Source organism: Lepidochelys olivacea (assembly GCF_965140295.1).
Source record: "Lepidochelys olivacea isolate rLepOli2 genome assembly, chromosome: 8".
Taxonomy (NCBI): Eukaryota; Metazoa; Chordata; order Testudines; family Cheloniidae; genus Lepidochelys; species Lepidochelys olivacea.
In genome coordinates, this window is record NC_140418.1 from 95,482,145 (window position 1) to 95,505,596 (window position 23,452).

Genomic DNA, 23,452 nt, shown 5'->3' on the forward strand with positions numbered 1-23,452 from the left:
GGAGCTCTGTGAGGGGTGGGGGCACAGGTCAGTCGGGGGCGAGGGAGGGGCTCTGCGAGGGGTGGGGGCAGAGGTCAGTTGGGGGGGCGAGGGAGGAGCTCTGCGAGGGGTGGGAGCACAGGTCAGGCGGGGGCGAGGGAGGGGCTCGGTGAGGGGTGGGGGCACAGGTCAGTTGGGGGGGCTAGGGAGGGGCTCTGCAAGGGGTGGGGGCACAGGTCAGTTGGGGGGGCGAGGGAGGGGCTCGGCGAGGGGTGGGGGCACAGGTCAGTCGGGGGCGAGGGAGGGGCTCTGCGAGGGGTGGGGCCACAGGTCAGGCGGGGGCGAGGGAGGGGCTCTGTGAGGGGTGGGGGCACAGGTCAGGCGGGGGCGAGGGAGGGGCTCTGCGAGGGGTGGGAGCACAGGTCAGGCGGGGGCGAGGGAGGGGCTCGGCGAGGGGTGGGGGCACAGGTCAGTTGGGGGGGCTAGGGAGGGGCTCTGTGAGGGGTGGGGGCACAGGTCAGTTGGGGGGGCGAGGGAGGGGCTCTGCGAGGGGTGGGGGCACAGGTCAGTTGGGGGGGCGAGGGAGGGGCTCTGTGAGGGGTGGGGGCAGAGGTCGGTGAGGGAGGGGCTTGGTGAGGGGCAGGGCTGCAGGGCGCAGGCAGGGACTTCTAGGGGCTTGGGATGGACCCCTTGCTATCGCTGGGTGCTGGGCTCCTGCTACTCGCGCTGTGGGTGCGGCACAAGGGGCTGGAGTACCTGCTGGTCCATCACCGCTGGGTCTTCGTCTGTCTCTTCCTGCTGCCCCTCTCTGTCCTCTTCGATATCTACTACCAACTGCGGGCCTGGGCCGTGTGGAGGCTGCACAGTGCCCCCCGGCAGCACGGCCAGCGTGTCCGCCACATCCAGGCACAGGTGAGATCAAGGGGACCCTGCGGTGGGGTTCGGGGTGAGGGGAAACATTGATGGGGAAGGAGGTGCAAGGGATGGCAAGAAGGAGGAGAAAGCTGGGGCGCTGGGGGAGGAGACCCTGTCTGGCTTTGGTGGTAAACTCAATCTGAGATTATTATAAGATCCTTTTTTTTAGAACATGTTAGTTAACTTCAGCTAGCTGTTGTGGTTTAAGAAAGGGCCTAAGAGGCACATGCTGCCCTGGCTTCTGTTAGAAGCTGGTGCAGCCTGGAGCTGCCTCCTTGTGAGTAAAGGATCTTGCTGGGAGCAATGCTCTGCAATCTGCACTGCCTGCTTGTGTCAGAGTAACAGCCGTGTTAGTCTGTATTCGCAAAAAGAAAAGGAGTGCTTGTGGCACCTTAGAGACTAACCAATTTATTTGAGCATAAGCTTTCGTGAGCTACAGCTCACTTCATCGGATGCATACTGTGGAAACTGCAGTCATTATGCAAGGTAGCCTATTTCCCCTTGTTTTTTCCTACCCCCCCCCCCCAGACGTTCTGGTTAAACTTGGATTTATGCTGGAAATGGCCCACCTTGATTATCATACACATTGTAAGGAGAGTGGTCAGTTTGGATGAGCTATTACCAGCAGGAGAGTGAGTTGGGGGTGGGGGGGTGAGAAGACCTGGATTTGTGCTGGAAATGGCCCACCTTGATTTTCATACACATTTGTAAGGAGAGTGGTCAGTTTGGATAAGCTATTACCAGCAGGAGAGTGAGTTTGTGTGTGTGTGGGGGGGGGGGGGGGGCAGAGGGTGAGAAAACCTGGATTTGTGCTGGAAATGGCCCAACTTGATTATCATACACATTGTAAGGAGAATGATCACTTTAGATAAGCTATTACCAGCAGGAGAGTGGGATGGGAGGAGGTATTGTTTCATGGTCTCTGTATATATAATGCCTTCTGCAGTTTCCACAGTATGCATCCGATGAAGTGAGCTGTAGCTCACGAAAGCTTATGCTCAAATAAATTGGTTAGTCTCTAAGGTGCCACAAGTACTCCTTTTCTTTTTGACTGCTTGTGGTTTTCCATGTGAAACTTGGGCTGTTGGTTTTAGCCTTTAAAGCCCTAAGCCATTTACCTTCTCACTCAGAGACACTGTCTCTCTCCATGACATACTGCCATAGTTGAGGTCAGCACCGGTGCTCAAACTGGAGCTTTATGGATATAAACAAGGGAGCTGCTGATAGGGTGTTCTCTGTGAGAGTTCCTCAGTTTTGGAATTTACTTGTGTTGCTGGTCCAAAACAGCCTGAATTTGATGATCTTCAGGGCATCTTTCAAAACTTATCATTTTTCCCAGGCAGTTGAAAACTTAGCAGGGCCATTGCAAAGGTAGGGAATTGTTTATTCTTAAATTAAATTTATTCTTAATTCTTAAACTTGTTTACAAGAATAGTTCGTTGACCGACTGTTCAAACCCCAATTTGGAGGACCAGAGGACTGCTTTTTATCTGGTCCGTACCCCGGGATCTGTCCAGGTGGGGTAGCCCTACCAGGAGTTAAAGCTCCCACTAGCTAGCTCACAACAGGGTCATTAGACCACACAAGCCTTTCCCAGGGAAGTCTGACATTTCAGAAATAGCCTGACTCTCTGATGCTAGGTTATCTTAAATTGTACTGTAGCACTTTGGGTGCATTTTTAAGAAAGGACACCCGAGTGTTTGGATAGGCACCATTTTTATAAATCTAATTGTGATTCTGGTGTATCAGGTACCAGCTAATGCCAAGGCTGTAGTTATCAGTTGAGCATGAGCAAATTCATAGCCGGAAACCAGACCAGGTCACCTATATGTTAGTATTGTTCAAGATAAGCGTTAGACTTGCAAGGTTGTGTTTAGACTCTACAATGCCTGTAAGTTGCTGCATTCATTAATCTTACTTGTAATGTCTGTATCCCAGGCTATAAGGTAATTTGTAAAAGGAAACTTACGTCTGTAAAAATGCCTGCTCTGAAGTTGTGAACTGAGGCAGGAGGAGTGGTTCCCCTGCCATCAAGAAGGATTATCAAACCTAAGTGGGCCAGTGTGAAGCATCTCGATACAAAGATTGGGCTAATGGTAAAGGTGCTTTGTGCAAGGAAGTTTGTGCCATCAGCTTGAATTCTGGATGAACAAAATAACATGAACATTCTTCATCTCTTTGCCGTTTGGACTCTCACTGGGCCGGAATTAGGAAACAAAAGCAGAGATGCCCAAGGTCAACCTGGTTAGCCTTAAAAGACATTTATACTACAACTCTGTCACATTTTGGAACTAGATTGTAACTCATTTGTATATATGTGTTGCCTGCTTTAACCTGTAAATAACTCTCTCATTTCTTTTTCCTAGTTAATAAATCCTGAGTTACTTTACTATAGGATACTCCTGGGGGAATTTTGCACATGTGCAGAATTCATGTCTGGCACAGATTTTTTTTTTTTCTGCTCAAAAAATACATTCTGCCTGAGAAGTGCTGCAGTTCAAAAGCCACTGTGGCGCCAGAACAGACAGCAGCAGCTGACTGGCAGTAAGCCCACTACCTTCATCACAGCATGATGGAGCAAAGTTGGGAGGCACAGGATACGGGAGGGGGGAGGATAACAGACAGAGTGGGGCACGTGGAGCTGCTGAGAGGGGTCACAGACTGGGGTTCAGAAAACTTGATGGGGGGACAGACAGGGCCGGGGGCTCAGAAGCTAGTGGGATGACAGCATTGAGCCAGGGGCCACACGGGGGCAGGGGAGGGCAGATATGTCTGACTGAATGGAAGAGGCTAAGGCTCAGTCATGGTCTGCATGGGGGAGGCTCTCCAATTCCTTACCAATCCCCCCGCCCCCCAAATACCTGTTCCATACTTCTCCCATGCACACCCAACAACCCTCCCGGTTCACTCCCAGGCTCCTTCCCTCTCCCTCAGCTCCTCCATTACCTGTGACTCCCCCAAGCCTTTGCACTATTCCTGGGGGGTGCAGGAAATATGTTTCTATGTTGTAGTTTAAATGAATTGCTCAAAGTTCTGTATTAATTTGCCTTGTAAGGAATCTATTTGTCAAAAAAACATTTCCTGGATCTTTTTGTCTCTATTATTACAGATATACTTGCTGACAGGTATTTCAAAATAAATTACCAAAATAATTTAAACTGGCATTATTATACTGTGTTATTTTGACAAATAAAATATGCAGAATTTTGTAGAATTTTATATTTTTTGGCGCAGAATTCCCCTAGGAGTGTATAGGGTTGTCTTTAGTGTGAGATCTGAGGTACAAATTGATGTGGGGTAAGTGTCTCTCTTGGTACTCGGAGCAACTTGAATATTTTGTGGTCTTTGGTATAAGTGACCATTTATCACTAAGTCTAGCTTGCGTGGGTGTCAAGATGGACTGGAGTGCCCAAAGGGACTGTCTGGGACCCCATGGTAAGATCGTTATAGTGCTTCAGAGTTCACATTTGTTATTGGGTTGGGAAAATCTAATCATAGAATATACAGCCAGTTTGGGATGTATGCCCTGCTTTTTGACAGCCTGCCCTGAGGTCGGCACTCAGAGTCATGAGCTGCTCCAGATAGCACAACACTAATAATAATGGTTTTATTGGTTTTTTTCAACTTGATATGTTTCCTGTTGAGGGGGGATGGTGTCATTTATGTAATAACTTTAACAAAGGGTTTAACAGAGACCTCAGTGGTTCAGGAGCCAAATTAGCGATCAGCATTACTCAAAAGAGCCACAGCAGTGTGAATTCATTGTTTCATTTACTATAGTACTCTATACTCATATTTAAACAGTGTGACGAGAAATGTTTAGTTTATATATAAAGATTTGCATAGCAAAATGATTGACCAAGTATTATTATTTTATCAACTAGAATTGGTTAATAACCATAAGCATCCTGATTGGTTAATAACTCATACTGGTTAATAATTAAATCACACTGTTTTAATATCATGTGCTGCAAAAACCTCATGTGACACATTAAAGAGCAAGAGCTTGGAAGCCTCACTCTGAATATCACTGAGCTAGACAAATACAGACTGGAAATATGGTATACATTTTTAATAGGGAGGTTAATTAACTATTGGAACAATTTACCAAGAGTTGGGGGTGGATTCTCCATCCCTGACAATTTTTTAAAACAAGATTTGAACTTTTTCTAAAAGGTACGCTGCAGGAATTATTTTGGGGAGGTTGTATGTCCTGTGTTACACAGGAAATCAGAGTAGATGATCACAATGGTCCCTTCTGGTCTTGGAATCTATGAATTGGAGTTGGTGAATACTTCTCTGCTTATCTGTCTCTTTCTGTAATGTTCATTTGCAAGTCCAGATTTGAATCCAGTCTTTGGTGCCCAATTACAGCAAGAGGATATTAAGAAAAAAAGAAAGGAAGACAATGAAATTGTATCAATGCATCTGTATTTTACTCTGCAGTTTACATTGCAGCACAAAACAATGCAATATGCCATCATACCCATAACTGTGAGAACAAAAGACTGTCTCCCTGCTCTTTCTCTATTAGATATAAGAGTAACATGTAAATTGGGCACAGATTACTGTTTGTCTAAATCCTTCCCCAGTTCCTACTAAAGCAACTGACCTTAGGTTATGGGTAAGGCTAAGATTTTAGTCACAGATATTTTTTGTAAAAATCACAGACAGGTCACGGGCAATAAAAAAAAAAAATTCACGGAAGCCTGTGACCAGTCTGTGACTTTTGCTAAAAATATCTGTGACAAAATGGGGAACCGCGTGGTCCCCACACTGCCTACAACAGCTGGGCAGCTGCATGGGCCCCGGCTCAGAGCTCCAGGGTCCCCCGCCGCTTGGAGCTGCAGGGTCTCCCTGCCACTCGTGGCTCGGAGCTCCGGGGACCCACACTCCCTGCAACAGTTGGGAGTTGCAGGAGCCCACAGCAGCCAGGAGCTGTGGGGTCCTCCTGACATGGCTTGGAGCCCCCTGCTGCCCACGGCAGCTGGGAGCTCCTAGGGGCCACCGCCACCCATGGATGCCGGGAGCTGTGGGGTACCTCCACTGCCCGAGGCGCGGGGTCCCCAAGCTCTGAGCAACTATGAGTGGTGGGGAGACCCTGCAGCTCCCAGCCTCCACTGGCTGAAGTCACAGAGATCTCTGGAAGTCATGGATTCCATGACTTGGCAACCTCCGTGACAAAATCGTAGCCTTAGTTATGGGTGTGCAAAAAAGTTATATTACTGACAATAAATGTACATTGTTGTTGTTACTAAAATAACATAAGTATATATTTACATATCCTTACCTTGCCAATAACATATATTATTCATATAGTACTTTACATTTTTAAATCATTGTGGATACATTACTAGTCCTAATAAATACATATACAGTAAAATGAATAACCCTGTACAGTCTCTTTGTTCCATGCTGAAGTCTGTCTTTGGTATGTTTGTATAGATGATTTCGACACTCCCACCAATTGCTTTTCTTTTCCTGTATGAAATTAGTACTTGATTACAGAATTGCATCCTTTTGTGCTGATGCAGTTGCAGAGCTGGGGCCATAGGTTACACAACTCTTAGCTAAAATCCATTAAATTTCTTTCTTTCCTTCTCTGTGCTTTGGGTTTGGGATTCTGTATGGGAGCTCTTGTATAAACTGTAGTATGAATAACTGAACATTCAAAATCTGGTTGTCTCATTAATACAGTTCTTATAAAAATCACTATGCATATTATCCCTTGCTGGATGGTTTATTTAATATTGTGTATTAATATTGTTTTTCTTCATATCTGAACATCCTACATTTCATTATTAGTTCAAATAGATAATTGAGAATGGAAGTAAGTCAAGATGTCTGGAGTGGCTAAGTAGGGTGAGAGCTAACCTCAGGGCAGACCATTACAAACCAGGGCACAAACTGGTTGTGAGTTCTATACTTAGATTTCACCAACCAAGTATCAAGTGTAAACTCCTCAGGCACTATAACAGCCTAACCATGAAGTCACAGTGTCCTTGGATACTCCAGTCTATCTTGCCACCTAGGCAAACTTGCCTTTATGATAGATGGTCTCTTAGCACCAAAAATCACAATAATATTCAGGTTACTCCCAATCCCAAAGGACCAGTCACTTACCCCAGTTAATTGCACTTTAGATCTTACACCAAAGACAACACTTATAGCGAATCCTAGAATAAATTAACTGAAGATTTATTAACTAAGTAAAAGAAATAAGGATTATTTAGAAGGTTAATGCAAGTAAACATACATGCACAAATGAGTTCATCTTAGGCACTGTCCCCTCTAAGCTGTGCATGTGTGCGCACGCACATGTATCCTAAACCTCACGCACACGGTGAAAAATCACACACACCAAGATTTGCACAGAAGAGCAACAATTTGCACAGAAGAAATTTTTTGCACACACGGCCTGTCAAAAATTAGAGGGAACATTGGTCTTAGGTTCCAAAAGGAAATAGAAGCTGCTGTAATATGCAAGCTCCATGTGTCATCTAGGGCTAAACCAGGCTAAGTACCTGGGGATCCCTTGCTTATGCTTGAAAATCTTGCCTGCCCCAAGTCCAAGCAGCATAGAGATGCACTTCCTTCATATCAGAGATTTTTATTCCCTTCTCCTAGAGTCCACACTGGTGGGACAAGCCCCCATGCATGTCTCCTTTTCATTGGTGTTGGGGAGAGCAATCAACAAAGTCTTTTGTCCTCTGATGTTCTACAATGGTTTGTCTGGCATCTGTGGGCCTTCTTTTGTTGGGCAGGAGATGATAACTCCTGTGGTAAACTAGTATTTCACACTTGGTAATGCTTCTCTCCTGACTCTGGCAGTTTACAGTTTCAGAGTGTAAACTTTTACTGATACAGAGCAAACACTTAACTATTATATTATGGCATGTGATACAGATATCAGAGAGATTACTGCATGCAGCCACTTAAAAGCATTTCATAGAGTGTAAACACTTAGCATATTTTCATAAACCTAATACCTATTTTAACAATACTAACATACAACTGAACCAGACTTGTTTCCAGCTATGCATTTGTCAGTGTCAGTTGAGGCCTAGGTCCCTTGGCATGAGCGGGCACCTGGTCAGCCACATCACAGTAGGGTTTGTTTTTCTTCTGCTGTGACTTCTGCCATGATTTCTAGAAGGGAGTTTGGAATTTTATTTCTGTTGCATAATATTTATGGCAGTTCTGTCATTCTTGACTGCTCCATTTTTCTGTTTGTTACACTCATCTCAAATATGATAGGTACACCGGATATTAGTCTGTTTGGTGTATCCTTCAAGCTCTTTAGTCCTCAGGAGTGGGCTATATTATATAATATATTGCCTGTGATTCTTTTTCTCTAAATACGAATCATACTAGATCTGTAAATGTACACTTAGATACATGCATGTGGTATGTAGATTCCCCCTCTACACCCTCCCCATGTCAGTTCTCTTTCAGACTATAAGCCAGATTTTTTGTGCATTATCAGATGCAGTCTCACTGATTTTCATGGAGTGGTGCCTACTTATGCCAGTGATGGTTTGCCCCCCTGCCATCTAGCCTGTGGATTTTAAAATATTATTTGCTAGTCATTTTCTGACTCTCATGACTAACGCTCAGGCATATGGATTTATTACTGCTGCTACATTCAGATAACTAGAACCACCAGAGGTATTCTACTAAAAAGTTCACAAGCTAGTATATATCAGTTTGGAACATGTCTGCTAAATGCTATTAAAATTTTAAATAGGAATATTCAAACCACACTAGTGACAGAAAGACATAAACAAACACAGCCTGTATGGAACTACTATAAGTGGGTGGCATAACTGGTTAGAAAACAATGCCCAAGGAGTAGTTATCAGGGGTTCACAATCAGGCTGGAAGAGCATATTGAGTGGGGTCCCTGTTCAATATCTTCATCCATTATTTAGATAATGGCATAGAAAGTACATTATAAAGTTTGCAGATGATACCAAGATGGGAGGGGTTGCAAGTGCTTTGGAGGATAGGATTAAAATTCAAAATGATCTGGAGAAACTGGAGAAGTGGTTTGAAGTAAACAGGATGAAATTCAATAAGAACAAATGCAAAGTACTCCACTTAGGAAGGAACAATTGATTTCACACATTCAAAATGGGAAATGACTGCCTAGGAAGGTTTCAGAGTAGCAGCCGTGTTAGTCTGTATTCGCAAAAAGAAAAGGAGTACTTGTGGCACCTTAGAGACTAACCAATTTATTTGAGCATGAGCTTTCGTGAGCTACAGCTCACTTTATCGGATGCATACCGTGGAAACTGCAGCAGACTTTATATACACACAGAGAATATGAAACAATACCTCCTCCCACCCCACTGTCCTGCTGGTAATAGCTTATCTAAAGTGATCATCAGGTTGGGCCATTTCCAGCACAAATCCAGGTTTTCTCACCCTCCACACCCCCCCCCCCACACACACAAATTCACTCTCCTGCTGGTGATAGCCAGCTGGTGATAGAGTTGTCACTTTGGATGGGCTATCACCAGCAGGAGAGTGAATTTGTGTGGGGGGGTGGAGGGTGAGAAAACCTGGATTTGTGCTGGAAATGGCCCACCTGATGATCACTTTAGATAAGCTATTACCAGCAGGACAGTGGGGTGGGAGGAGGTATTGTTTCATGATCTCTGTGTGTATATAAAGTCTGCTGCAGTTTCCACGGTATGCATCCGATGAAGTGAGCTGTAGCTCACGAAAGCTCGTGCTCAAATAAATTGGTTAGTCTCTAAGGTGCCACAAGTACTCCTTTTCTTTTTGCCTAGGAAGGAGTACTGCAGAAAGAGATCTGGGGGTTATAGTGGACTGATAAGCTAAATATGAGTCAAGAGTGTAACACTTGCAAAAAAAATGAACAACATTCTGGGATGTATTAGCAGGAGTATTTTAAGCAAGACACAAGAAGTAATTCGTCCATTCTACTCAGGGCCGTCCTTGGGATTTATGGGGCCTAACGCAGTATTATTAAACTGGTGCCCCTATGCCCGACGGCAGCCCAGGCTTGCAGCCCGGGTCTGGGTGCGGGGGAGAGGGATGAGGCAGCAAAGGATACCGAGACGCTCGGCCCACCTCATGGCAGCGGAGAGTCACAGTTCCCCGCAGAGACCCCAGTACCCTCTCCCTCACGCAAAATGCGTGGCGCCAGCCCATTCAACTCTGTGAATACGGCCCCTGCCTAAGGACACTGCAGCACATGCTGGGTGTGCAGGAGCCACCCCGCTACCTGCTGTCATGGGCAGTGGGTCAAGCTGCCGCCTGGGGAGGCTAGCTCCCTAGCTCATCTCTTCTGCCTGTGGCCCCACCCATACTCCACTCTTGCTTTGCCCCAGGCCCTGCCCCACTCTGCCCAAGCCCCGCCCTCTCCCCACTGTCTCCCTCCTCTCTTCCCTCCCCCACCCTGCTCACCCCCTTCCAGCCAAATCCATGAACCCAAATGAAGCAAATGACATTTGAAAAAAAGCCTCTTCTGCAATTTCTTTCTAAAGAAAACGGAGCATGTTTTCCACTGCATGCCAGATGATGAAGATTGGACATAAATTAAAAGCACTAAATTTGGGAATAAAAAATGTCAGTCACAGGTTTTTTGATATGCCCTGAAGTTTGTCAGAGATTTATTTGCAAAAACTTTGCAGTAAGGGCGAGTCAGCGGTCGTGCTGAATACAACATTACATATTATGGAATACATGATGCAGCTCTTCTCTGTTTTACATTTTCTTAATCAGTATTTCTCAGCTGATTTTATATTTTAAATGTACTCTTAAACCTTCATAAAGTAATCATTCCAGATTACTACATATTTAACTCACTGAAACAAAGGCATTATTTTAAATTAATCAGTCACAGAGGTTTAGTGTGTTTATAACAATGTTCATTGCTTTTAGAAAAAGGGAACACTAATTTACTTTATGTGATCTCCATAAAAATAGACATGTTTATGAAATTTCACCAACTTTAAAAAATACGTTTCCAAATATTTTAGGCACAACAAAGGATTTTATATCTTACTAGGTACTGATTTTGCTGGAGGGTTCTCTTAAAACTAGTTCATCAGACAGAAGTAAAGAAAGGGAAACTCTTTGTCAGGCTATCTGGAAGGAAAGGGGTGTTGTTCCTTTAGGGCTCTCTTCAACGGGGGTGTGGGGATGGGGAGGGGGTGAAGGAAGAAAGGGATGGACAGAAAGAACAGAAAGACTTTGGAAGCAAGTTTTTTTTACTATAGTAATTAAAATAAAAATGTGTATTTTAGGTAAGGGTGGTCTTTTGAAGGATTTATTTAAAAAACTCTATGTCTGAAGATCCAAGCATTTAAGGCTAAAGATGATTGTACATCTAAAAATCTATGCGAGGATATTTTAGAGATGTGATTTTATAATCTTCACCAGCTCACTAATGAAATATTTTTAAAGCAAATTTTAAATGAAGGTCCTGTAGACTAATATATTCTGAGTAAATATTACAGTAATGCATAACTGTTTTTGTCAGTAAATTCAGAAACTGACCCTATATATATATATATATATATACACACCTGAGGGTTGGCAAATGCCTGTTAAATGGCTTCATTACCACTTGAATGGCTCTTTAACAGTTTCAATGTTGTGCTAATAGGTCTGGCAGGCTGGAAGACTTTTTCACTTTTAAGGTACTAGATCCCCTCCAGAGTAAGAGTCACCAGACTGCAGCAGCTAGCTGTGGGAGCCTGCAGGAAGGGTCAGAACAGGGATAGGAAGAGCTGGGAGGGTGAACACTAATACCCAGTGGTGCCCCAAATTTTCAGGTGCCCTACGCAGCTGCGTATTCTGTGTATGCCTAAGGACAGCCCTGATTCTAATCTGCACTGATAAAGCCTCAACTGAAGTATTCTGTCCAGTTCTGGGTGCCACATTTCAGGAAAGATGTGAACAAACTGGACAAAGTACAGAGGAGAGCAACAAAAAAGATTAAAGGTCTAGACAACATGACCTATGAGGAAAGATTGAAAACGTTGGTTTGTTTAGTCTGGAGAAGAGAAGACTGAGGGCAGACGTGATAAGTTTTCAAGGACATAAAAAGTTGTTACAAGGAGGATGGAGTAAGGTTGTTCTCATTAACCTCTAAGGGTATGTCTACACTACGAAATTAGGTCGAATTTATAGAAGTCGGTTTTTTTGAAATCGGTTTTATATATTCGAGTGTGTGTGTCCCCACAGAAAATGCTCTAAGTGCATTAAGTGCATTAACTCGGCGGAGCGCTTCCACAGTACCGAGGCAAGCGTCGACTTCTGGAGCGTTGCACTGTGGGTAGCTATCCCACAGTTCCCGCAGTCTCCGCTGCCCATTGGAATTCTGGGTTGATATCCCAATGCCTGATGGGGCTAAAACATTGTCGCGGGTGGTTCTGGGTACATATCGTCAGGACCCCGTTCCCACCCTCCCTCCCCCCGTGAAAGCAAGGGCAGACAATCATTTCGCGCCTTTTTTGTCTGCTGCCAGCCAAAGATGTAAAGGATCGATGGAGTGGGTCAGAACAAGAAATAGACCAGATTTGTTTTGGACTCATTTTCCTCCTCCCCTGTCTAGATCACACTGCAGTCAGTCACAGAGAAGGCGCAGCGAGGTTAATCTAGCCATGTATCAATCAGAGGCCAGGCTAACCTCCTTGTTCCAATAACAACGATAACTTTGGTGCACCATTTCTTATTGGAACCCTCCGTGCAGTCCTGCCTGAAATACTCCTTGATGTACAGGCACACCCTTTGTTGATTTTAGCTCCCTGAAGCCAACCCTGTAAGCCGTGTCGTCAGTCGCCCCTCCCTCCGTCAGAGCAACGGCAGACAATCATTCCGCGCCTTCTTTCTGTGCGGACGCCATACCAAGGCAAGCATGGAGGCCGCTGAGCTCATTTTGGCAATTAGGAGCACATCAACCACCACACGCATTATCCAGCAGTATATGCAGCACCAGAACATGGCAACGCGATACCGGGCGAGGAGGCGACGTCAGCGCGGTCCCGTGAGTGATCAGGACATGGACACAGATTTCTCTGAAAGCATGGGCCCTGCCAATGCATGCATCATGGTGCTAATGGGGCAGGTTCATGCTGTGGAACGCCGATTCTGGGCTCGGGAAACAAGCACAGACTGGTGGGACCGCATAGTGTTGCAGGTCTGGGACGATTCCCAGTGGCTGCGAAACTTTCGCATGCGTAAGGGCACTTTCATGGAACTTTGTGACTTGCTTTCCCCTGCCCTGAAGCGCATGAATACCAGGATGAGAGCAGCCCTCACAGTTGAGAAGCGAGTGGCGATAGCCCTGTGGAAGCTTGCAACGCCAGACAGCTACCGGTCAGTTGGGAATCAATTTGGAGTGGGCAAATCTACTGTGGGGGCTGCTGTGATGCAAGTAGCTCACGCAATCAAAGATCTGCTGATATCAAGGGTAGTGACCCTGGGAAATGTGCAGGTCATAGTGGATGGCTTTGCTGCAATGGGATTCCCTAACTGTGGTGGGGCTATAGACGGAACCCATATCCCTATCTTGGCACCAGAGCACCAAGCCGGCGAGTACATAAACCGCAAGGGGTACTTTTCGATAGTGCTGCAAGCTCTGGTGGATCACAAGGGACGTTTCACCAACATCAACGTGGGATGGCCGGGAAAGGTGCATGACGCTCGCATCTTCAGGAACTCTGGTCTGTTTCAAAAGCTGCAGGAAGGGACTTTCTTCCCAGACCAGAAAATAACTGTTGGGGATGTTGAAATGCCTATATGTATCCTTGGGGACCCAGCCTACCCCTTAATGCCATGGCTCATGAAGCCGTACACAGGCAGCCTGGACAGTAGTCAGGAGCTGTTCAACTACAGGCTGAGCAAGTGCAGAATGGTGGTAGAATGTGCATTTGGACGTTTAAAGGCGCGCTGGCGCAGTTTACTGACTCGCTTAGACCTCAGCGAAACCAATATTCCCACTGTTATTACTGCTTGCTGTGTGCTCCACAATATCTGTGAGAGTAAGGGGGAGACGTTTATGGCGGGGTGGGAGATTGAGGCAAATCGCCTGGCTGCTGGTTACGCGCAGCCAGACACCAGGGCGGTTAGAAGAGCTCAGGAGGGCGCGGTACGCATCAGAGAAGCTTTGAAAACCAGTTTCATGACTGGCCAGGCTACAGTGTGAAAGTTCTGTTTGTTTCTCCTTGATGAAACCCCCCGCCCCTTGGTTCACTCTACTTCCCTGTAAGCTAACCACCCTCCCCTCCTCCCTTTAATCACCGCTTGCAGAGGCAATAAAGTCATTGCTGCTTCACAGTCATGCATTCGTTATTCATTCATCACACAAATAGGGGGATGACTACCAAGGTATCCCAGGAGGGGTGGTGGAGGAGGGAAGGAAAATGCCACACAGCACTTTAAGCACAGCACTTTAAAAGTTTACAACTTTAAAATTTATTGAATGACAGCCTTCTTTTTTTTGGGCAATCCTCTGTTGTGGAGTCGCTGGTTGGCCGGAGGCCCCCCCACCGCGTTCTTGGGCGTCTGGGTGTGGAGGCTATGGAACTTGGGGAGGAGGGCGGTTGGTTACAGAGGGGCAGCAGTGGCAGTCTGTGCTCCAGCTGCCTTTGCTGCAGCTCAACCATACACTGGAGCATTCTGGTTTGGTCCTGCAGCAGCCTCAGCATTGAATCCTGCCTCCTCTCATCACGCTGCCGCCACATTTGAGCTTCAGCCCTGTCTTCAGCCCGCCACTTACTCTCTTCAGCCCGCCACCTCTCCTCCCGGTCATTTTGTGCTTTCCTGCACTCTGACATTATTTGCCTCCACGCATTCGTCTGTGCTCTGTCAGTGTGGGAGGACAGCATTAGCTCGGAGAACATTTCATCTCGAGTGCGTTTTTTTTTCTTTCTAAGCTTCACTAGCCTCTGGGAAGGAGAAGATCCTGTGATCATTGAAACACATCCAGCTGGTGGAGAAAAAAAAAGGGACAGCGGTATTTAAAAAGACACATTTTATAAAACAGTCGCTACACTCTTTCAGGGTAAACCTTGCTGTTAACATTACATACATAGCACATGTGCTTTCGTTACAAGGTCGCATTTTGCCTCCTCCCACCGCGTGACTACCCCCTCAACCCTCCCCCCTCCCCGTGGCTAACAGCGGGGAACATTTCTGTTCAGCCACAGGCAAACAGCCCAGCAGGAATGGGCTATACTGAGTGTCCCTGAAGAAAAGCACCCTATTTCAACCAGGTGACCATGAATTATATCTCACTCTCCTGAGGATAACACAGAGAGAGAAAGAACGGATTTTGGTTGAATGCCAGCAAACATACACTGCAATGCTTTGTTCTACAGTGATTCCCGAGTATGTGTTACTGGCCTGGAGTGATAAAAGTGTCCTACCATGAAGGACGAAATAAGGCTGCCCTCCCCAGAAACCTTTTGCAAAGGCTTTAGGACTACATCTAGGAGAACCGCAAATGCCAGGGCAAAGTAATCCTTTCACATGCTTGCTTTTAAACCATGTATAGCATTTTAAAAGGTACACTCACCAGAGGTCCCTTCTCCGCCTGCTGGGTCCAGGAGGCAGCCTTGGGTGGGTTCGGGGGGTACTGGCTCCAGGTCTAGGGTGAGAAACAGTTCCTGGCTGTCGGGAAAACCGGTTTCTCCGCTTACTTGCTGTGAGCTATTTACAACCTCCTCCTCATCATCATCTTCTTCGTCCCCAAAACCTGCTTCCGTATTGCCTCCATCTCCATTGAAGGAGTCAAACAACACGGCTGGGGTAGTGGTGGCTGAACCCCCTAAAATGGCATGCAGCTCATCATAGAAGCGGCATGTTTGGGGCTCTGACCCAGAGCGGCTGTTCGCCTCTCTGGTTTTCTGGTAGGCTTGCCTCAGCTCCTTCAGTTTCACGTGGCACTGCTTCGGGTCCCTGTTATGGCCTCTGTCCTTCATGCCCTGGGAGATTTTCACAAAGGTTTTGGCATTTCGAAAACTGGAACGGAGTTCTGATAGCACGGATTCCTCTCCCCAAACAGCGATCAGATCCCGTACCTCCCGTTCGGTCCATGCTGGAGCTCTTTTGCGATTCTGGGACTCCATCATGGTCACCTGTGCTGATGAGCTCTGCATGGTCACATGCAGCTTGCCACGCTGGCCAAACAGGAAATGAGATTCAAAAGTTCGCGGTTCTTTTCCTGTCTACCTGGCCAGTGCATCTGAGTTGAGAGTGCTGTCCAGAGCGGTCAGAATGGAGCACTCTGGGATAGCTCCCGGAGGCCAATACCATCGAATTGTGTCCACAGTACCCCAAATTCGAGCTGGGAACGTCGATTTAAGCGCTAATCCACTTGTCAGGGGTGGAGTAAGGAAATCGATTTTAAGAGCCCTTTAAGTCGAAATAAAGGGCTTCACTGTGTGGACGGGTGCAGGTTTAAATCGATTTAACGCTGCTAAATTCGACCTAAAGTCCTAGTGTAGACCAGGGCTAAGGATAGGACAAGAAGCAATGAGCTTAAATTGCAGCAAAGGAGGTTTAGGTTGGACATTAGGAAAAACTTCCCAACTGTCAGAGTAGTTAAGCACTGGAATAAATTGCCTAGGGAGGTTGTGGAATCTCCGTCATTGGAGGTTTTCATGAACAGTTTAGACTAACACCTGTCTGGAATAGTCTAGCTATTACGTAGCCCTGCTTTGAGTTCAGGGGACTGGACTAGATGACCTCTTGATGTCCCTTCCAGTTCTACACTTTTATGATTCTATTATATGTAGAATAATATAGTTAAACACTATCAAATTGGGGTGAGGGGGAGGTTTTTACTTACAGTTTTGTTATAGATTTTTGTACTTCACAGCGTCAGTTTAATCATAATTGTGACAGAGATGGCAGTTTCCTGCAATATCCCCAACATACCTTATTGAAGTAGCTTTAAGTATCTTAGGAGTTCATGTTATTAAAAATGCAAATGTTTATATATTATTGTGGTATTGTATGTAATATCTGAAACCCTGGGAAGTGTTACGAGTAAGGCTACGATTTAGTCATGGGTATTTTTAGTAAAAGTCATGGACAGGTCACAGGCAATAAACAAAAATTCACGGCCCATGACCTGTCCATGGCTTTTACTAAAAATACTCTTGACTAAATCTTGTGGGGGAGTGCTGCTAGGGAGCGGGTCCCGTGGGGGCCACTGCTCCGGAGTGGGGCCAGCGGCAGGAGCTGCTGGGGCCACTGAGCAGTGGCTGCTCCGGCCATCCCCTGGGACCGTTGCTCAGGTGGTCCCCGAAGCCAGCTGCTTGGGCAGCCCTGGGGTCAGCTGCATCGGCTGCTGCAGAAGTCACGGAGGTCGCGGAAAATTACGCAATCTGTGACTTTCACAACCTCTGTGACAGACATGGAGCCCTATTTATGAGGTTTAAAGGACTGTTCGAAATAAGGGACCAAGACAATAATGAACTTTTAAAGTTAAGTAGGTTTCCCAGGAAATCTCTAGGAGAAAGGATATGCAGATACAATTACTCTGGTTATAGAAGAACTCAGCCTTTTGAAGCTTTGCCTTGATGTCGGGGCAAAGGGGAGAGAGAACCTTTTTATCTGTTGATCACCTGTTGCATGAGGACAGATTTAAAAAAATATATATATAAAGAAGGGACGTTCAGATACGTGAGTGGGCTTGCTGTGAGCTAACAACTGTTCGCTGGCTGGAGCCCTTGTTGAAGTCAGGGTGATCTCTGGTAAGCTTATTACCATGATGGTAGGTTCTTCTGTTGTTAATGCTTTTCCTTAATAATAAATGTGCTTGCTTAGAAAGAGCTATGTGATAACTTAATTGTGGCAATTACACTATTTACCATCTCTGAGGAGGAAAGTAAAGCAAGCCTGCAGAGGCAGTCTAACTTTGCTGGGAAATTCACAGTGTAGGCTGGGAGATGCGCAGCCTCGAAACATCCTGGTTAGGAGGGAGAGAGATACATGTCTCTGCTCAGTGGAGTCAACAGCTGGGGGGCTGGAAGCTTAAGAGTGTTTGCCCTTGCTGGACCACAAGGAGGAATTGCCCTGAACTATGACAATAACCTTTTACAGGTGCAGGAATGGAAAAATGAAGGCGGGAAAACATACATGTGTACTGGCCGACCTGGCTGGCTAACAGTATCACTTCGTGTTGGAAAGTACAAGAAGACTCATAAGAATATAGTGATCAACTTAATGGACATTCTAGAGGTAGACATTGAAAGACAGGTAATACTAAAATTTTTACATTTAGTACTAAAGTTTACAACACTTATTATGATTATTGCTTAAAAGGACACTAAATTCCCTGAAGGTAATTGAAACCCACTTTTTAAAAAATTATACAAATCCAAGAGTGAATGTTCTCATGTCAGCCTTTTTTAATGTGAAAAGGGTTGTTGCTTTTTTTGTCCTTTTGGATTTAAATATTCCCTTACAGTGTTGGAAATCCAAACACATCTGCATTGTGCCTCTGCGTGGGAAACAGACAATCTTAACAGACCCATATTCTGAGTGGTCAGGAAATATTTGGATACTAGAAGGGAGTATTTTCATGAGTTTAGCTAGATTAACTAAAATTGATTTCAAGTTAAACTGATAAAATTTTCTAGTATAGACAAAGGCAGAGGGAGGAATCTGTACCGGATGAATGTAATCTCATAACATAGGATCTGGAGCACTGATTGTGACTATTCGGTATTCTGTGTCATGTCCTCCTCACATCATCAGAGAGCAATCCTTCCTGAACTTTCCACCAGGTACTGAAGACAGGGTTTGGGGAAACTCCAAATATAATGGTAAAATTAACTAATATATATTTAATGCTCTATTTGGGCTTTTTGTTAAGTGTGGTATATATTATGAGGAAGATCTTTAAAATATCTTAAATTAAACTATTATCCTTTAATAAACAAGGTCTAGTTGTGTCAGAAAACTCAATGCCCATTCACATCAGTTGGTGTTGTACACCTTTGTGACACCTTTGCATCTGATTTCTGATGTTAGAGATTCTGAAACTTTTTGGAATACTTTCCTCTCCTCACTAATGGTGACACTTCTGCCTGTTCTGAAGTGTTATGGTAAATCCTTGATTCAAGGCACCAGTGTCAAGTCAACACATCAAAATGGTTCCATTTAAATAACGCACGTACTTGATTTGTGCAAATCCTGTGGGTAGTTACAAACTGAAGTTGTACAACCATAGGTTCACCTTTGCATAACCCCAGCTTCATGCATATTGCAGGATTTGTGCAACTAACATGATCCTGCCAAGTGTGCGCACACTTTTCCATGAAATTTAAGCCTTAAAGTAGTTTTACAAATAGTAAACGCATTATGAATATCAGATTTTGAAAGGATTGCGTAGTGCTTTTTTTTTTTTAAACATGTAACATCTGTTTAACAAGCTGAGCTCTGAAAAATCAGTTTGACTTATGTTTTGGAGATTGAACCACACGTTTCTTTTCAAGATGTGGTAGGTGGGAGGGGGGAACAGTCTCTTAACTATTTTTCGTTACACTCTTGAGTGTCTATATTAAAGAGCAGAATTGATAATAAGAAGTGTGATTAACATTTGTGTGGTGTCAGCATTAATACTTGAATGCTTTCTCTCTTAGGTTGTCCGTGTGGAACCGTTGGTCACCATGGGGCAGTTGACAGCTCACCTGAATCCTATGGGCTGGACTCTTCCAGTGGTACCAGAACTCGATGATCTCACAGTAGGTGAGAATTGTTTATAATGGTTAAAAAGCATGACTTTTGCTGTATTTTAAATAGCTGTTTATGCAGTTTACTATGTTGTTCAGTCTCGGTTTTCTCAGAAATATATATATATTTTTTTAAATTCTTGCTGAATTTTGTATTCTGCTATCACACATTATCTAGAGAGACAAGGTGGGTGAGGTAATAACTTTTATTGGCCCAGCCTCTGTTGGTGAGAGAGACAAGCTTTTGAGCTTACATGGAACTCTTCTCATAAGCTTGTCTCTCTCACCAACAGAAGTTGGTCCAATAAAAGATTGTGTCTCACCCACCTTGTCTGTCTAATATCCTGGGACCAACACAGCTACAACAACACTGCATATGATATATTTTAGACATGCATCTGCTCTTTAAAACTGCTACCAGGAACAACATGAAAGACTTCATTTTCCAGAAGCCCTATTTAATTTTTTTCGTCTTTGTTCTCAGACTATTTTCATTTTAAAGGGAAATATGTTTCAATTGATTACATTCTCTTGTTAAGGTGGTCTGATCATGGGAACTGGCATTGAGTCTTCATCCCATATCTATGGACTATTTCAACATACCTGTTTGGCCTACGAACTTGTTCTTGCTGATGGAAGCCTTGTGAGATGTACACCAGTAAGATAAAATGTTATTTTGCTATGATTTACAATGTTATCTGTTGTTGTGTGGATGGACATATGATTTAGTATGACGTACTTTTTGCAGGCTGAAAACTCAGACCTATTTTATGCAGTGCCTTGGTCTTGTGGTACTCTGGGATTCCTTGTTGCTGCGGAAATAAAAATAATTCCTGCTAAGAAATATGTAAAATTACATTACAAGCCTGTGAGAGGTTTGGAAAAGATCTGTGAAAAGTTTACTGAGGAATCTAAAAAGAAAGATAATAACTTTGTGGAAGGACTGGTATACTCCTTGGAAGAAGCAGTCATTATGACGGGAGTCTTGACTGATGAAGCTGAAGACAGCCAGGTAACTAAAAGGAATACTATTCTTAAATAAGATTTTTAGTTCTCTTGCATGTAAAATATTCCAGTGTATGACAGTAAAACGAAAACAGTAATAGGATCAGTACAAGAGGTATATTTTTAATGGATATTGAATTTGCTTGAATGGTCGAATATACGTAACATTAGAATTTTGCAGGTAACTATCAATTCAGACTGTAAGCTCATATATTTCCTAAAGTGACAGGTCTTTTCCCATCTCTAGCATACATAATAGATGCTGCCTTGCAACTCCAAGAAGAAAAGAACCAACTTGAACAGTATATAGGAACAACACAATGCTTTAAGATAGGAAACACATCTGGAGGGAGATGTAGTCACAGTGCAATTACCCAGACTAACATCTGACTAGAAAATCAGGGTTAATGTTAACATGCCGTGGGTCTCTTTTGTGGCAGCTCTTCCGAAATGCTGACCGCTCTACAGAAACACTGAGGCTGTTAGTTCATTACTGGCTTGAGAACAGAGTAACATTCCTAGAGTACTGACATCAGTTCCCATACTCAACTTTCTTTGGGCAGGCCAAACCTTATTTTAATTCATCCTTAATGAGGAAAGCTTATGGGACACACACATTGGCACACTATAATAATTACTCCTGGGGGATTCTGTGCCACTGCAGACGTGCACAACTCATATCCCCTGCAAATTTTTTTTGTTTTCTCTGCAGAATAATAGATTCTGATGGGGAAGCAAAGAGAAGCCGCGAGAGGGGTCATGCACCCCTTATGGGCAGCAGTCCCGAGCGAGCGCAACACAAGCAGCTGAGAGAGACGTAAATCACTGCCTTGGCGGGGCAGGCCTGGGCAAGCGCACGAGACTCCCTCTCGCTCACTATCGCGGTGCGCCTGGCGCAAAGGGACAGGGCCCTGTGGTGTTTCTGTGGCAGTCCCAGCCCCTGCACTGTGGCAGGGTCGGGTGCAGCCTCACGGCTGAGTCCATGTCTGGGGCGGGGGAAACTAGGGGGCTGTAGGGTGATTCCCTCCGGCCCTCCGCCGCAAACCTCCATACAGCCAGTTGACTGTAGTCCTCTCTGGGAGGCAGCCTCAGTGCACACCCCATGTCCCCATCGGTGCCCCCATCCTGCAGAGGTATGGGGCTCACACAAGCAGCAGTGGGGAAACTGTGGGGAGCCTTGGCCAGGAGCACCATGTAGGGAGGCAGGGGGGCATCTCCCTCCCACCCCCAAGTTTCTCACCAGAGTTCTGCTCATGGCACACACCCCAGCTCCAGGCAGAACTCTTACCTGCAGCAATGTGCGGGCAGGTTCTCTCCTCCAGGAGCTGGGGTTCTCCAGCTGCGGCTCCCGCAGTCAGTTTTCTGCACTGTCCTAGGGCCTCTGGTGGTGGGGCTGGCAAGGAAGGGATCAGTCAGGGTGTGAAGGGGGAGCACAGGGTCCCCAGTGGTGGTGGTGGGAGCATAGGGTACCCTGTGGAGGGGGTGGGTAGGTGGGAGCATATGTGCCCCAATGATGCGGGGTGGAGCAGAGGGGCCCCAGTGCTGGGGAGAATGGGGGGGAAGCAGTGGGACCACAGAGCTCCCGGTGGGGGAGGGGGCAGTGGGGTGGGAAAGAGGAGTAAAGCGCCAGGGGAAGGAGAGGTGAGGACCATGCTCCTGAGGGAGGAGGGTGAGTGTGGGAGAAGCAGCTGAGGGGGAACAGTCCCTGGGGCAAGGATCCTGAGGGATGGGGAGCTGAAGAAGGGTGGGAGGCTAAGAGCAGCTAAGTGGGTCTTGGGGTCTGTTTGCCCTCAGAGAAACAGGGAGCATCCTCACCTCTTCCTGGGAAGAGATTGGGGACAGACCCCATTAAGCTAATGCATTCTCTCAACTGACTAACCTGCTCTCTGCCACCTTCTCCATCTGGTAACTTATAACTTGATCTTGCAGTGAGGATCCATGTGAGTGCAGGGGTTTCTCTACTCCTGGGGGAATCTTTTTTGTTGTTTGTATTGTTACAAACATACTTGCTGGAGGTATGTTGAAATAAATTTCCAAAATAATTGAAACTGGCGTGATTATATTGTGTTACTTTGACAAATAAAATATGCAGAATTTTAAAATATTGTGTGCAGAATTTTTAAATTTTTGGCGCAGAATTTCCCCAGGAGTAAATAATACTTAATAATACCTAGCTCTTAAATAGAACGTTTATTCAGTAGCTTTCTAAGTACTTTACAGAGGCGATTAGCATCATAATTCCCACTTTACAGATGGGGGAGCCAAGGCACAAGTACTTGCCCACAGCCATTCAGCAGACCAACAGCAGAGCCAGAAGTAGAATATAGGTCTTCTGAGTGCCCATCCAGTGCTTTATCCACAAGGTCACACTACAATATGAAAATCATGTTTAAAAAGTCCGAAACGCTTTCTTAGCATTAAGACTGTTCTTTCCTTAGTGTAATTCCAAAGTGAAAAAATCTGGGGGCACCATGAACATTTATATTACTGAATTTTCAAGTAAGGGATATTTATTCTTTATATTGGTGTTTGTTTGCTGATATGTAATATATCTTTATTTTCAGATAAACAGAATTGGTAACTACTACAAACCATGGTTTTTTAAGCATGGGGAGAAGTATCTGAAGGCTAATCAAACTGGAATAGAGTACATTCCCTCAAGACATTACTACCACCGACATACCAGGAGTATCTTCTGGGAACTCCAAGTAAGACTTTAGACAAAGAAGATTTTAATATTTGTTTTGGGGTACTTTGTACATACTCACTGCACAGCCAATGTTCTTTTCCCTTGGGAGCCACCTATGTCCATCATAGGTGAGTAACTCCTT

General features: G+C 45.2%; 1 protein-coding gene across 1 annotated transcript in view; it reads left to right on the top strand.

The window, feature by feature from the left end:
- Positions 1 to 611: 611 nt before the first annotated feature.
- DHCR24 (24-dehydrocholesterol reductase) overlaps positions 612 to 23,452 on the top strand; it is a 28,640-nt gene continuing 5,799 nt past the window's right edge. Inside the window, exons 1-6 of the mRNA XM_084636872.1 lie at positions 612 to 891; positions 17,983 to 18,138; positions 19,527 to 19,632; positions 20,156 to 20,274; positions 20,365 to 20,628; positions 23,186 to 23,329. Coding sequence (XP_084492998.1) covers positions 661 to 891; positions 17,983 to 18,138; positions 19,527 to 19,632; positions 20,156 to 20,274; positions 20,365 to 20,628; positions 23,186 to 23,329 — 1,020 coding nt within the window. The 5' untranslated portion in view covers positions 612 to 660. The remainder of the gene's footprint in view (positions 892 to 17,982; positions 18,139 to 19,526; positions 19,633 to 20,155; positions 20,275 to 20,364; positions 20,629 to 23,185; positions 23,330 to 23,452) is intronic.